This window comes from Podarcis raffonei, chromosome 16 (assembly GCF_027172205.1).
Source record: "Podarcis raffonei isolate rPodRaf1 chromosome 16, rPodRaf1.pri, whole genome shotgun sequence".
In the NCBI taxonomy this organism is placed as follows: Eukaryota; Metazoa; Chordata; class Lepidosauria; order Squamata; family Lacertidae; genus Podarcis; species Podarcis raffonei.
In genome coordinates, this window is record NC_070617.1 from 1,048,955 (window position 1) to 1,064,041 (window position 15,087).

At 42.1% G+C, this 15,087-nt stretch overlaps 1 protein-coding gene across 1 annotated transcript; it reads right to left on the reverse strand.

The window, feature by feature from the left end:
* Positions 1 to 1,045: 1,045 nt before the first annotated feature.
* On the reverse strand, positions 1,046 to 7,940 carry LOC128404220 (vomeronasal type-2 receptor 26-like). The gene is made up of 5 exons (XM_053369702.1): positions 7,605 to 7,940; positions 5,469 to 5,639; positions 3,357 to 3,584; positions 2,416 to 2,542; positions 1,046 to 1,947 (listed from the first exon to the last, which is right to left on the reverse strand). Exons 1-5 carry the CDS (start codon positions 7,938 to 7,940, stop codon positions 1,046 to 1,048), a joined length of 1,764 nt encoding a protein of 587 aa, XP_053225677.1.
* Between the last annotated feature and the right edge of the window lie 7,147 nt (positions 7,941 to 15,087).

Here is a 15,087-nt window from a genome sequence, read left to right on the forward strand (position 1 = left end):
ATAATAAGTGGTTCCCCACCTTCCCCCCCCGCCATGCTCCACCTAAGCATCTCTAAAATCTCGAGGCCCCCTCCGAGTGACATATTATTTTTATTATTCAAAAAGTGAATTCATGTTTGCTTGGAGGAAGCCTAAAAGACCATTAACTGTTCATAACTCATTCTCAAACTGCCCCCCTTAAAAATCAAACTGCCCCCCTGTGCCCCACATTGGGAACCACGGAACTAGAATAATTAAGAGATGCAATTATGGTAAATTGGGTAATTCTGGTGTAGTTCATGGGTCACTCATAAACTGTAGTTCTTCTGGGACTCTGCAAAAGAAAACAAGTTGCTTTTTGTTCAGGTCTCAGCAGGATTCTCCTGAGCGGGATGGCAAGATATTTATTATGAGTCAAATATATGTGTTCCTGTGCATATTTGCAATATTTCTGAATAAATTTCAATATATTAAGGCAGGGTCAAAATGTTTGTATCCAATGGATGAGTTTGCACCCCTTATCACTCTTCTCAATCCACTGAAGTAAATCTAACAGGACTATTGAAGAACTATTATCAGCAGGCAAAGGGGATTTTATATTGGGATGTGGAATATTGGGTGTGTAGATAATTGAGGGTGCACTGTGAAATTATATGCCAGTTAATAACCTCAAAAAATGCCCCTTCTGGTTTCACAGTTTCACATGATTACATTGGTGTCAAGAACATTGGTGTCAGGAGTGCTCTGATGGTGTTTCCTGCTTGGCAGGGGGTTGGACTCGATGGCCCTTGTGGTCTCTTCCAACTCTATGATTCTATGATTCTATGATTCTATGATTCTAACATGGAGAGTAGTGGAAATGAATGAGATGCCACATGTGTGGATAAATCATGGTTGAATGAGATATGATGAACCAGGACCAAACTTCAGAAAATATGGGACTCAGTTTATATGAACTTCATGTTTTCAATTAATACATATCCAACTGACAATGATCTGGAAAGAAGTATCTCTAATTTCCAGTGACAAAGAATTGCCTGGACCAGTGAGTCATTCTTGTCAGTTCTTAATTCTTTATTCTAATTAACTGCTCCCTGCTGTTCAGCTCAGGCCTCAGTAAAATAACATAGCATTTGGGGATAAAGATGCAGCCCAGTAACCCACAACTGGAGGCCAAGATGGAGAAGATCTCCACAGCCACCATGTATTTGCCCTTGGTGCTCAAGTAGGTTGGAACAAAGGAGAGCCACACACTGCAAAAGACCAACATGCTGAAGGTGATGAATTTGGCTTCATTAAAACTGTCAGGCAACTTTCTAGCTAGGAAAGCCACCGTGAAGCTCACAACAGCCAGCCAACCCATGAATCCCAGGACACAATAAAACATGACAGTGGAGCCTTCATTACATTCTAGTATTATTTCTTCAGTCATTGAGTGCATGTCAACATCTGGGAAAGGAGGAGAAGTTGCCAGCCATGTGCTACAGATTGTGGCTTGAATAAGGGAGCAGGAAAGAACAATGGAGCTGGCCAGTGGTTTCCCCAGCCACTTCCTCATGCTGGAGCCAGGCTTGGTGGCCATGAAAGCCAGAACCACAATGGCAGTTTTGGACAATATGCAAGAAATTGCCACTGAGAAGATCATGCCAAAAGCAGTTTGCCGTAAGATGCATGTCAGCTTGTTAGGTTGGCCAATGAAGAGCAAAGCACAAAGGAAGGAGAGCAGGAGGAAAAGGAGGAGAGCGTAGGTGAGGTTCCTGTTGTTGGCTTTGACTATGGGAGTCGCCTTGTGTTTCACGAATATTCCAAGCACTGCAGCTGTGATGGAAGAAAAGCAGAGAGCAAAAGTGGCCAGACTGATCCCCAACGGTTCTCCAAAAGACAAGAAAGTTTCATCTTTTGGAAGACACCCATCCTTGTCACTGTTTGGATACTGATCTTCAGAGCATTCAAAACAGTCGTCCATGTCTGAAAAAGAAAAAAGAAGAATACTATACTATACTTGTGAAGCATTTTGTGCCCAGAAGAAATCAAGGCAAATGGCCAGAAAGCCTTGAATGATGGCTGCTGGATCAGTACTGGTAAGATATATATAGGTGTTTGGCCCAATTATTTCTATATACAAGAGGGCTGAATTTACTTAGGATTCCAGAGCAATGCAGGTCTTCACTACAACTGAAAGAAGAGAAGTTCATCACCTGGATATCACCAATCATAAGTTCTCCCTGTCTCCATCATCTCCTACTATGCTGAAATCCTTACCTCTGCATTCCATGAGCATATGAGACTATGCTCCAAAACAGGTACATCTTACTAGCATCATTGGACACAATTCTCTTTCCATCCGTGTCTACTTATTTTAATTTTCATGTACTGGATCATTCTTGACAATTCTTATAACTAGTATACACCCAAAATAAAGAAAACATCTCCCACCCTTCTGGTCTGAAATCTTCCCTTCTGGGCACGGGATGCAATCATAGCAGCAAGGTAGCTTCCCTTCCTTCTTGGTCCGACTGTAGCCCAATTGGCAATTCTCATTGCACAGAGAAAGGGGTTGTGCCTGTCCAAAAATGAAAGAAGATGGTAATTTCTGACTTAAACATGCCATACCTGTTCCTCAGATGGAGCCAAATTTACCCCCCTGTTTCCCACACTGGCAGGAAGTCTGAAGTGCCAATCAGATCAGGATGACCATTCACATTACAAGGAGCTGCTGCCCTTGGTCCTTTTGTTGTTCGCTTCACAGCAATTGCCCTCCCACTGTCTGATACTGAATGTCCCCTGCTGAACACTGAGCAGGCCACAAACACCCTGAACCCACTTTTAAGGGGCCTTTCAGAACTTTGGCTCACACCTCACCCGTAGGTTCTTGGGTGTTTCTGCTCTTCATCCAAGTTGCCAGTGTTTCCTGGTTCTGTGTGTCTTCCTTTCTTCTCACAATTATCAGTTTCAGACTTTGGGTGATGCCATTTGCTTCATCACTTCCTAACCATGTTAGTTTTTTAGCTGTGGCTCCTTTGAACATTATCTGAGAATTTCAGAGGCCCAAACAAGGTATTGTTATGTTATGCTACAGCAATGTTTGGGGTAACAACGAAGAACAGTGATGAGGTTCTTCTGCACTTTGTTTCATTTTTTAAATTCAGTTATTAATAAGCCCACCTATCCAACTTCTTTCTATTTCACATTTTGCCATTATAAGCTTTCTACTGCCTGTGCTGTTTTCATTTTAATGTTAGTTCCTCGTCTTGTTCAGGAGGTGAGTTAAATCACAACTAGTTGCATCTTGGAATACCGGTTTCAGAGTTTGAATAGTGGACCCCCTTTTTTTAGCTTTGAGGAAATGTCTGGAGACACTCTGAAATGGACCTTACCTGGTTGAACCTGATGGGCCAGGTGATGGTATCATCATGAATGGAGAGTCTCTTGCTGGGGGGAGCCTGGGGGTTCATCATTCCAACCTTAACTCTGAAAAAGGAGTCATTTGGGAATGTGATCCAGTTGATGATATCCAATTCAGTTACCAAATCCCCCTTCTGGCTAAATGAAACCTCTTCCCCGGCACTATTGTTAAATGAGACGCCTCTCAGAAAGTGGTGGAGCTAAATTAGTGAAGAGAAGAGGGAAGAAATCCACAAGGGTATTAGAAAGATGCAGATGTATAACAGGATGATTTTATTTCCCTCCATTTGTTGGCATCTGTCTGTCTCGAGAACAATGGAGTGTGGCCCCAGGGGTGAGGTCAACCCGCTGTGTTAGCAGACTGAAGTGACCTCCCCGGGGTGCAAGCCTGGACAGTCCTGGGCTGCCCAGAGGACAAGGCTCCCCTCTCAGTCTTGCTGATGTGGTCGAAAGGAAAGCAGAGCAGGACGTTTGGCACCAGCTTGGTTTCAGGGGTTGCCAGAAGGAAGCATGGAAAATAACATCCATCCCCCTAAGAGACTCCACTCTGGATCTGGGTAGGGCTTCCTTTTTAGCCTTTTATTCTCTGGAAGATATCCCAGAAGGCAGCAGAGGTGGAGAACATGCATTTCTACTCTGCACAAGGTCGAGATCACGGATTCTGTTCACAGTAATTCTAACAGCTCATCCACACCATACATTTAAAGAACTCTTGTTACAGTCATGGTTTCCCCCAAAGAATTATGGAAAGGGAAGTTGCTTAAAGGAGTTGAGAGTTGTGAGGAGACCATTAAGAAACTACCATTCGCAAGGTTCCTTGGTGGAAGCCATGGCTCTTAAAGTGAAACAAGAGTGTTTTAATGTTGCAGATGTGCCCCCTGTGTTTTAAAATGAAAGATATAGCAGTCCTATCACATTTCTATGCTGAAAGATGAGGGTAAGAAGAAAAAGAAAAAAATATGGTGCTGGAGGAGACTCTTGAGAGTCCCAAGGACTGCAAGAAGATCCAACCTCTCCTTTCTGTAGGAAATCAGCCCTGAGTGCTCACTGGAAGGACAGATCCTGAAGCTGAGGCTCCAAGACTTTGGCCACCTCACGAGAAGAGAAGACTCCCTGGAAAACACCCTGATGTTGGGAAAGATGGAGGGCACAAGGAGAAGGGGACGACAGAGGACCAGATGGTGGGACAGTGTTCTCGAAGCTACCAACATGAGTTTGACCAAACTGTGGGAGGCAGTGGAAGACAGGAGGGCCTGGCGTGCTCTGGTCCACGGGGTCACGAAAAGTCGGACATGACTAAACAACTAAACAACAAGAGGAAAAAGAGCTTTCTAAACAGTCAAGGAACTGTTTTTGCACCCTGAAAGATGGCGAACTATTCTATATTAGCAGTAGAGGGACATTACCTGCCATGGCTGTGGATCCAGCCCATCCCCTCTTAGTTCATCCATCATCACACTGTGTTTGAATCTGGAGAAATGCATGTTTTGTAAAGCGTGTGCCACTGCCAAGACTGCATTGTAGATGCTGTAGCTGTGGGCAGTCATGCTCCTTTCAAAGACAGACCCAGGAAGAGTCTCAAGCTTCTCTGTCCCAGTGCAGAGATCATTGTCTTTCTTTTCAAAAGAACAAAGAAATGCCTCCTCCCAGAAAGTTCTGATGAAGCCATCCTCCCTTTCTGTGACAGGGTTTCTCTCCTGAAGAAATTTCTGGAATCCTAGAAGATTAGCTGAATGAACAGCAAAGGAAATGGCACCATGGAGAACATGTATGTCCCAATTTCTTTGAAAGGAAAACGATGTAAAATCCATCTGGGCAGTCATAATCCAGACTTTGGCCTTGATTATGTCCTCTGGTATATTCATTGTTTCTGCCAAGTTGGGCATTACTCTCAGTACCATCATGGTCTGAATTTCACCAATCACAACCACGACATTGGCGGTGCTGCCCATAACAACAGTGATTGTTTTAGAACCTTCCTCCACACTTCCCACAAACTCATTCGAAAAGGTTAGTTTGGGAAATGCTTCTATATAATCACAGCAGATACCTCTTTTGGCAAACATGGGAAGGAAGTTTTGTACAAATCTCTCTCCGTTGTCATCACTCAGAGTCACCACTCCAATCCACATCCAGCTGAAATGCAGCAGTAGCTGGAGAATCCCATTATACTGATGAGCCACATCAGGGAACATCCGGTGAAGGAACTCTTCTTGGATGTGGTTACTCGTCATGGGAGAAGAGCCATAGATGAACTGAAAATGATTGTAAAAATTATGCTTGCAAATTCCATCCACTTTGGTGTTTTTATCTACCCTCTTATGGTGAATGAACACAGCTGAGACTGCATAGAGAAAATTTAAAACTTTTTAAAAATAAATATACATAAAAGTTGAACATTGGGGCCCTATATTTCTTGAAATACTTCAATTTATACATTTTTTTCTGCTCAGACACCCGTAGAGTATAAGGTCTTTGTGGCCCTTATATTTTCAATCAAGGGAAAGGCACTGCAAGGGTCAGTTCTCCCTTAAATTTCCCATGTGTATGTCACCATCAGAACATATAAGCAAACAATATCAGACATGTGAACACAGAATAAAGAGCAAATATAACTAGTTTCTGTTGAAGAATCCATAGGACAGCTCTTTGAACCATAAATTGGGAAAAAATAAAATTAAAATGCATTTTAATTTTAAGTGGTAGATGAAGGGAATGCAGTGGATGTAGCCTACCTTGATTTCAGCAAGGCATTTGACAAGGTGCCCCATGATATTCTTGTAAAGAAGCTGGTAAAATGCGATCTTGACTATGCTACCACTCAGTGGATTTGTAACTGGCTGACTGACCGAACCCAAAGGGTGCTCATCAATGGTTCCTCTTCATCCTGGAGAAGAGTGACTAGTGGGGTGCCACAGGGTTCTGTCTTGGGCCCGGTCTTATTCAACATCTTTATCAATGACTTGGATGATGGACTCAAGGGCATCCTGATCAAATTTGCAGATGACACCAAACTGGGAGGGGTGGCTAACACCCCAGAGGAGAGGATCACACTTCAAAACGACCTTGACAGATTAGAGAACTGGGCCAAAACAAACAAGATGAATTTTAACAGGGAGAAATGTAAAGTATTGCACTTGGGCAAAAAAAATGAGAGGCACAAATACAAGATGGGTGACACCTGGCTTGAGAGCACTACATGTGAAAAGGATCTAGGAGTCTTGGTTGACCACAAACTTGACATGAGCCAACAGTGTGACGCGGCAGCTAAAAAAGCCAATGCAATTCTGGGCTGCATCAATAGGAGTATAGCATCTAGATCAAGGGAAGTAATAGTGCCACTGTATTCTGCTCTGGTCAGACCTCACCTGGAGTACTGTGTCCAGTTCTGGGCACCACAGTTCAAGAAGGACACTGAGAAACTGGAACGTGTCCAGAGGAGGGCAACCAAAATGGTCAAAGGCCTGGAAACGATGCCTTATGAGGAACGGCTAAGGGAGCTGGGCATGTTTAGCCTGGAGAAGAGGAGGCTAAGGGGTGATATGATAGCCATGGATCCAAACTACAAGAAAGAAGATTCCACCTAAACATTAGGAAGAACTTCCTGACAGTAAGAGCTGTTCGACAGTGGAATTTGCTGCCAAGGAGTGTGGTGGAGTCTCCTTCTTTGGAAGTCTTTAAGCAGAGGCTTGACAACCATATGTCAGGAGTGCTCTGATGGTGTTTCCTGCTTGGCAGGGGGTTGGACTCGATGGCCCTTGTGGTCTCTTCCAACTCTATGATTCTATGATTCTATGATTCTATGATTCTATGATTCATTTGTAAAGGCCATTGAGCCCAATGAAGCAATGATGATTTTTGATGACTGGACTGCATGTGAACCTCAATAATGGAGTCTGTGCTGGGATGCTTAAATATTGGAGAGGAGAGAATTAGCCTTCCCTGCACTGAGAAATCAAACATATCATGCAGAATTCAAGACAGAATGGTTGTTCCTCATATTCTGGTGTATTATGGGCAGGGATGAGTTTTGCTCATTGTGGGTCATTCACACTTTGTAATATCAACCTGGGGCCTCAAGGCATAGAATCCAATAGAAGTGTGAACAGCATCCTAAATGGCCACACGCAATGCACACATCTCTGTGAATCCCTCAACCTGTAGCATGAAGGAATGTAGTGCAGGAGAAACGTGAATGGCTTCTCCAATGGCTCTCTTACTTGTGGCATCTTGTAGATACTCAGAACCGTTGCCATGTGGAGACAGATGTCAGAATTCGGTCCCCCGATGACGGCTACTGGACTGTTCTCAACACCACACTTATAGTTGGGGATGAGTCTGCCCCATCCAGAAAGCAGCTCCATGGAGCCAAGATAGGTCCAGCTTGCAACGAAATGGCTGTTCAAGATGTGGAATCCCAGGGTGACATTGGGCAAGATCTGTGGGTTGTCATTGATCTCCTTTACAGCAAACACCAAAGCCACAATGTGCTGGTAGAGTTGTGTCATGAGCCTGCAATGAGGGGTTCGTTTTGCATCTTCTACAGAAAAGGGCATTGTCTACATTTCTACTTATCTATCTAATGAGAGAGAAATACATCAGATGAGAACAGACTAGAGCTTGAGTACCCTTGACAAACAAAACTGGACATATAGATAAGAATCCCATATTATTTATTGAAATAATGATGAAATACTTCAATCATTTCAATCCAGAGAAGCTTCTTCTGATTCTTGTCTTGCTCAAGTCCTATGCAATATTTCAAATGCATAGAATAGGCTTCAGTTATACTTCACACCACCTTTCACTCCAAATTCAGGGTGATCTACAATAGATATAGCACTCCCAATAAGATGCTAAGTTGGGGTTTTGAAATTCCATGCGTTACTCCCTTGATCCACTGCCCCCAGAGCCCTATGGCCTGCAGGTCGGAGCATCTCTGTTTGAACAACCTAAGCTTGATTACTAGTACGACTACAAATGCTGATAAATCAGCACAGGCGATTCAGGTGTTCACATGCTTGAATTTGCATGATATTAGCAAGGCATCTTGAACTGGATCTGATAGTTCCTCAGTGAACTCAGGTGCCTGGAAACTTAAAGCAACAACTTTTATCAGAAGGGAAGCAGCCTGAGATTGAGTTGAAGAGGGGATTTGTTCTTCCGTTTTGACAGCCAGGTCTGGTATTAATCACAGTTCATTATTATTTTTAAAACTATGCTTGTTTTATTTCTTAAAGTGAATATTTGTTGCTCTTCAACCACTACCTCTTACCATATGCACATTATGGAAAGATCTCTCTTTTCCAAGGAGAAACAGTTGTATCCCCATTCAGCGGGGGGCAGGAACACCCCACAAGGGTGATATTTTCCCCACACCCCTCTTTCCTTGGATCACATAGTCCTCTTTCCACGCTGCCTTTCCCTGTGCCAGTTAATGGAGAGGTCACTCTCCTGGGGAAAAGAGGCAAAATCCCAAAAAACTGGATGGAGAGGAAGAAAAGCCCAGCCCTTCTTCCCTTGATAACGGGTCCTCGTTGGAAGGGTAATAGTTAATTCACATCATTTATCCTGGGGATCTAGGTTACTATTTCCATCACTCACCTTCTCCTTTGCAAGTCAGTGGAGTGATCTGCCCACCCCACCACAACCTTTGGGATACCAAGGCCATTTCTGGCAGGCTGAGATTTCCCCCACTTCATTCTTTCCTGAGAGTGCATAATCTGTTTTCAGCCACCCTCCTGTCCCCACAATTCCTACTGTGTCCACCTCAAGTCCGCTCAGGCAGGAGAACCTCTGCAGGAATCATTCTGAAATATGACAGAACTTGTTCCTTAGAGGAGGTGAGCACGCCTACAAATTGCATCCAGATTATAGCAGGTTGGACAACTTTTCTGAAGCACAAGAGAAAATAAATACATCTGCCATTGCTACTATTAAAGTTGGAAATGTGGTAAACTGGACTTGCTTCACGAACATTAATTTAAGACTGTGGTTGACACTCTTAGCAGAAATGGGCTCGAGCTCTCAGGTCTCCACTTACCCGCCCCAGATAAAAGCACATCAGATGCATAGGCACAATAATTACTTATTAGGAAAGCCGATTGCATCAACAGCAAAATATGAATACATTGAATATGGATGCATTATATGGTTAAATAAACACAATTCCTTACATCTGGTCATCAAAGAGTTTAGCAGAGGGACGTTCTTTGAATGTTATCTCGTTTACGTATGTATAGACCTGAGACATGATGCCAGCAATCATGAGGTCTCCTGGCTGATAATATTTGAGAAGAATGGGAAGAGGGTCACTGGTGGGGCACTGAACCAAAGGAATCTTGCCTGTAGTTAGAGGCAGCCGTATTAATAGTAAGATCACAAAAGCTACCATCTTGCAAGAAAACTCTTTACTGCAAAGGACACTTCACCTCTTTGTAATGCAAGAGTCCCTGCCTTAAATTAGTACTCCAGCAGCTGAGTTGAAGAACGCAGAACTGAAGAATCAGTAACCAGATGAAAGAGCCTTGCATTTCTATAGCCTTTGTTTACATTTTGAATGTGCCCACTTGAGCTCTCCTGGGTTGGGGAAATATAGCTGTGATTATGATTAATTTGATAATTACAGGAGACATAACTTATGGCAGCTGTTGTTTATGATTCACTCATAATTGTTAAAGAAATCATGTCCCCCCCCCATAGCAAATGTCTTATTTGATCTTGCTCAAAGCTATAGAGAATCACAGGAGAGAGGGAACAATAGAAGATTTGTACTCCCTCACCCATGCAGATGGAAAAACTAATTGCACTTTCCTCCATGTGTGATGGAGGTGGGCAAGGTTATATGTCAAATTAGAAGAGACTTGGGGTGGTATTCAGTATTCGTCCTACATGGCGCCGAGGTAAGATACGCATACCGGTGCTCTTCAGATTTCTTTTAATCTTCTTTTAATCCTCTATATTTTATCTTAACTGACCCAGTCAGTCTTTGAAGCTTTTTATAATTGCTGCTAGCTCATTCCCTCCCGGGCTTTAAGGCACTCCCTCCCAGTTTCTCGTTGACTCCGCGTGACAAACTTACTCCAAGGATTTTGAAGGACTTCTAATGGGCTCTTAACCCTAAAAACTACAAATTTATAAAACCACAAATTCCTCCCACCACCTCCAATTTCGTGGACCCCCAAACATCTCAGCTGTTTTTAACAAACTGAGAAGAAGGGGGGGGGATACTGCAAAGGAGTGCTCTAATTGGACCCAGTTTTTAAACTCCTCGCAGCAGCCCACCTAGGACGGAACGAAAATTGAACGAGATTGCGACCTGAGAACTTTAATACTTTAATACTTAATCACTCTGTTTAGAAGTCTGATCTCATTGATTTAAGAAGAATCTGCAATGAGAAGAGCCAAAAGACTCAGGTGTCTTGACACAGAAACTGACGCAGAGCCCTCTGGTTTCAAACAGAGTAATCTAGATAAGTATCTGCTACCTCAAAAACAGCATATATCTCCTCCCAAAAACTCCCTCAACTCTTTACATGGAAAGACAGTTGAAGAGATATCCCTAGGAATAAATGAGGACAAGGCCACTACTCCCATAACCGAGGCACAAGTACTAATTGATAGAAAGGTGGAGCTGCTGGAGGAATGCTGCCTACTGACTGCTCAAACAGTTCAAAAAATCTTTGAACAATTACAAAACATCTTCAAGAAGCTGGATAACCCAGATGAAAGGAGGCAACTCACTCCCTTTTTGCCATCCTTAACAAGCCCTGGAGATAAACAGAACAAATACAAATTTATACCTCTAAACCAGCTAAAAACCAGAGGAAGCCCCCCTCACTCAGTTAACCTGATACTGAGGCCATGTGAGATTGTTCTCCACATTTTTCCATACAGAGGGCCTCTACCTTACTGGGAGTCAGCCTTCTGGGCCAGACACCATCTAGATCTGCTCCTAGGCCTTGAGGGGGGAAGGATTGACTTAAAAGCAGCCAAGAGGCTCACTAACGATGGATATTCCAAAAAAGTACTACTAAGATTTGGTAGTCATAGAATCCCAACCAAAATCTTAAGGGAAAAGGCTCATTTAGCCCAGAAAGGAATTATTCCACATCGACACTTTGAAGATATATCACTCAGACCACTGATCGCATCTAAAAGACAGAACAAGATGAACAAGGCCATTCCAACAGAAGCCGATATCTGCCCTACTCCCGTGGAAGAACCCAGTAGATGGGAGAAATCGCTGCCAGCTACCCCGGAAATCACGCAAGAAAAATCCAAGTTCCCAAACCATGCGATTGTAGCATCAATCAACAGCCTCGCCCTTGACACAACAGACTGGACAGTCCCAGAAGAAGAAGATCTGCTGAGTAACTTTACCAACTTACCAGATAAAGAACAAATAAGCATACTCAGTAAACTGACGAAACTACAGGCCAGATTGACCGAAATTCACCAACAAGGTCAACAAAATGCAGTAGAAACAATACACAATCAAACTTCACACCTACCAGCCCTCTCCCCAAAATGCATAGTCAAAAAGAGAGCTACTAATGGAACTTTCAAATGTATAGATGCAGAGCTCCAAATCCAGCCTCCTTTAAAATATGAAATGACAAGGAAAAACTCCAGCAATGAGACCACAAATTCCTGGCTGAGATATCAAATACTAGCTCCAAACGAAATAGGTACCCCTTATTTAAGTACTACAAAGGGTTCTAACATTGCCGAACAAAAGATGACCTCCAACAGACCTGACACACTGAGCTCAACATCAAATGAAATCAAAGAAATGGAAGTAGAGACCGAAAACAATCCTACTGTCCATAATAGTCCACCAACTACAGAAATTTCTCAGGAGCAAGGAACAGCTAAGGAAGAAAATCAAGAAAGGGAGGAAATTCTAATTTCCCGCACTTTAAAAAAGAATCTAAAAGATCCATCATTATGTTCCCCACCGAAAGTAGCGACAAACGGCTGTATCGGCACAAGACAAAATCCCTCGCTGGACTCAATAACAGAATTAGAATGACTAAAAGCTGTCAACCAGCCACCAACTCAAAAACGGATCCTACGCTTGCTGTCCTGGAATATTGCAGGGTGGGGAAACAAAGACGGAGACCCAGACCTAATGAACTTCTTCAAAGATTTTGAATTAATACTTCTACAAGAAACATGGTCAACTAGAGATATTAAAATCAATGGATTCTCCTCCTATATGAAACCCGCATTGAAAACGAACACGAAGGGCCGGCCGAAAGCAGGGTTCTGTTGTATGATCAAAGACAACTTAGGGTTTGAAATCAAGCAGTTAGAAAAATGCTTGCCACTTGCACAAGCCCTACTTTTAACCCAAAAAGACGATACTTTGCTACTTGTAAATGTCTATATCCCCCCATCCAAAAACAACAGCAACAGTGAAAATTGGTCACAACTAACCTTTTATATAGAAAATTTGACCGATAAATACCCAAACACCTCATTGATAATAGCAGGTGATTTTAATGCCAGAGTGGGAACCAACAATGAACAACTATGTAGCAAACTAAATTGGAATACTGATAATGATATCGCACATGCCCTGAAAATAGGACGATTCTCCAGAGATAGGGTTGTAAACACCGAAGGCTTACGCCTACTTGAATTATGTAACAACTTTAATTTGCAGATTGTGAACGGTTCAACAAAAGGCGATAGAAGCGGGGAGTTTACATACTTCTCCCCCCGAGGATGCAGTGTCATCGACTATATTCTTGTCCCTTATAATATTATAAATTCGATCATGGACCTCAAAATTGGAACGCGTACTGAAAGCGACCATCAGCCATTATTGTTGTCTATTAACTTAAAGGACGAAACCAAAATAACCAAGCACAATATTATAGAACCCTCTCAATACAAACAAATGACCCAATTAAAATGGTCCCAGGAAATGAGTGCAGTAGTGGGGCAAAAACTTACAGCCAACCTGAGAAAACAAGTATTATCCAACTTAAAGACTACTAATTCCTACAGCGATATTCCGAAAATTTATAATGAAATCTTCCAAATGTTCGTAGAACTTAGTACTCCACCTAAAGTTTGGGTACTTAAACATAGCGCTAGCCCTTGGTTTGACGATGAATGTTTCCAGCTAAAAAGAAAACTGCGCCAAACATTTAAAAATAATCGTACTAAACTAGAGCCCTCTTATCTTGATGAAAAAAGAAAATATCATTACATTCTGGCCGAAAAGAAACAGAAATATGCAACCCAAAAATGGCTACAATTACTCGACTCAATTCAGAGTAAAAATAACAAAGCGTTCTGGAACCTAGTGCACGGAGGATTGAAAGCCGAAAATCAACTAACTCTACCACCAATTGCAGAATCCAAATGGTCCCAATATTTTACATCGGTATTTAACAATCTACACAGTGAGCTTAAAGGAAATGAAACCACTAAAAATAAAATCAATAAACTCCAGGAGTGGCCAAGGGTAGAAGAAGAGGAAATTAGAGAGATAGTTAAAAATTTCAAATCGGGGAAATCTCCTGGGCCAGACGGTCTACCAATAGAATTATTCAAGACCTATATAGATTGGTGGGCAGAACCCTTAGCTCAATTGTTTACTCTCATAGATAAATATGGGATCATACCTGAGATATGGTTAAGATCAATAATTATCCCAATCTTTAAAAATGGCGACCCAAAAGAACCAAGGAATTATAGACCGATAAGCCTATTATCAGTGATAGGGAAAATCTACGCTAAGCACCTTTTATCTAAACTCCTTACCTGGATGAAAAATCTAAATTTACCAGGGAAAGAACAAATAGGTTTCTCCAAAGGTTGCTCTACATTAGACCACTGCCTTATACTTATGCACTTGGTTGAAAAATACAGATCTCAAAGGCAATCTAAGATATATGCTGCTTTTGTAGATTTTCGTGGTGCATTTGATTCAATTGACCGCCCAAAGCTGTGGAGGAAACTCACAGAATTAAAAATTGATCAGCGCTTATTGATCCTAATAAAAAATTTATACTCTTCCAATATCTGTCAAGTCAAACTTAACACCAAAGGTCACCTCTCACCAGACATCCCAAACTCGAAAGGGGTAAAACAAGGGTGTATTCTTGCCCCCTTCCTATTTAATTTATTTTTATCAGACTTGCCAGATCACCTTCAAAAAATAGAATCACATGCCCCTAAACTTAATCAGAAACCAGTTTCTCTGTTATTATACGCAGACGATGCTGTTCTACTATCATTAACGAGCTTGGGTCTGAAACGTCTTATATCTTCTCTGATCCTTTACTGCGAATGTAACAAGCTCTCTATAAATTATGAGAAGACAAAAATTTTGGTCTTCTCGAATGGTTGGAAATTAGAGAAATGGAAAATAAGAGGGCAGGAAATCCAACAAGTGAAAATCTATAGGTATCTGGGAATCTTATTCCAGAGCAATTTAGGGTGGGCAAATCATCGCACAAATGCCATAAAACAGGCAAAGTGCACCTCATCAGCTGTTGCCCGTTTTTATTATCAGAAAGGCAATCAATTTATTCCTGCGGCCAATCAGATATTCCAAACAAAAGTGCAATCCCAGATATTCTATGGAATCCCGCTATGGGTCCAAGCATATAATAGTGATCTAAAAAAGATTCACTCCAGCTTTCTGAGACGTATTCTTGGACTCCCAACTGTGATCAAATATGA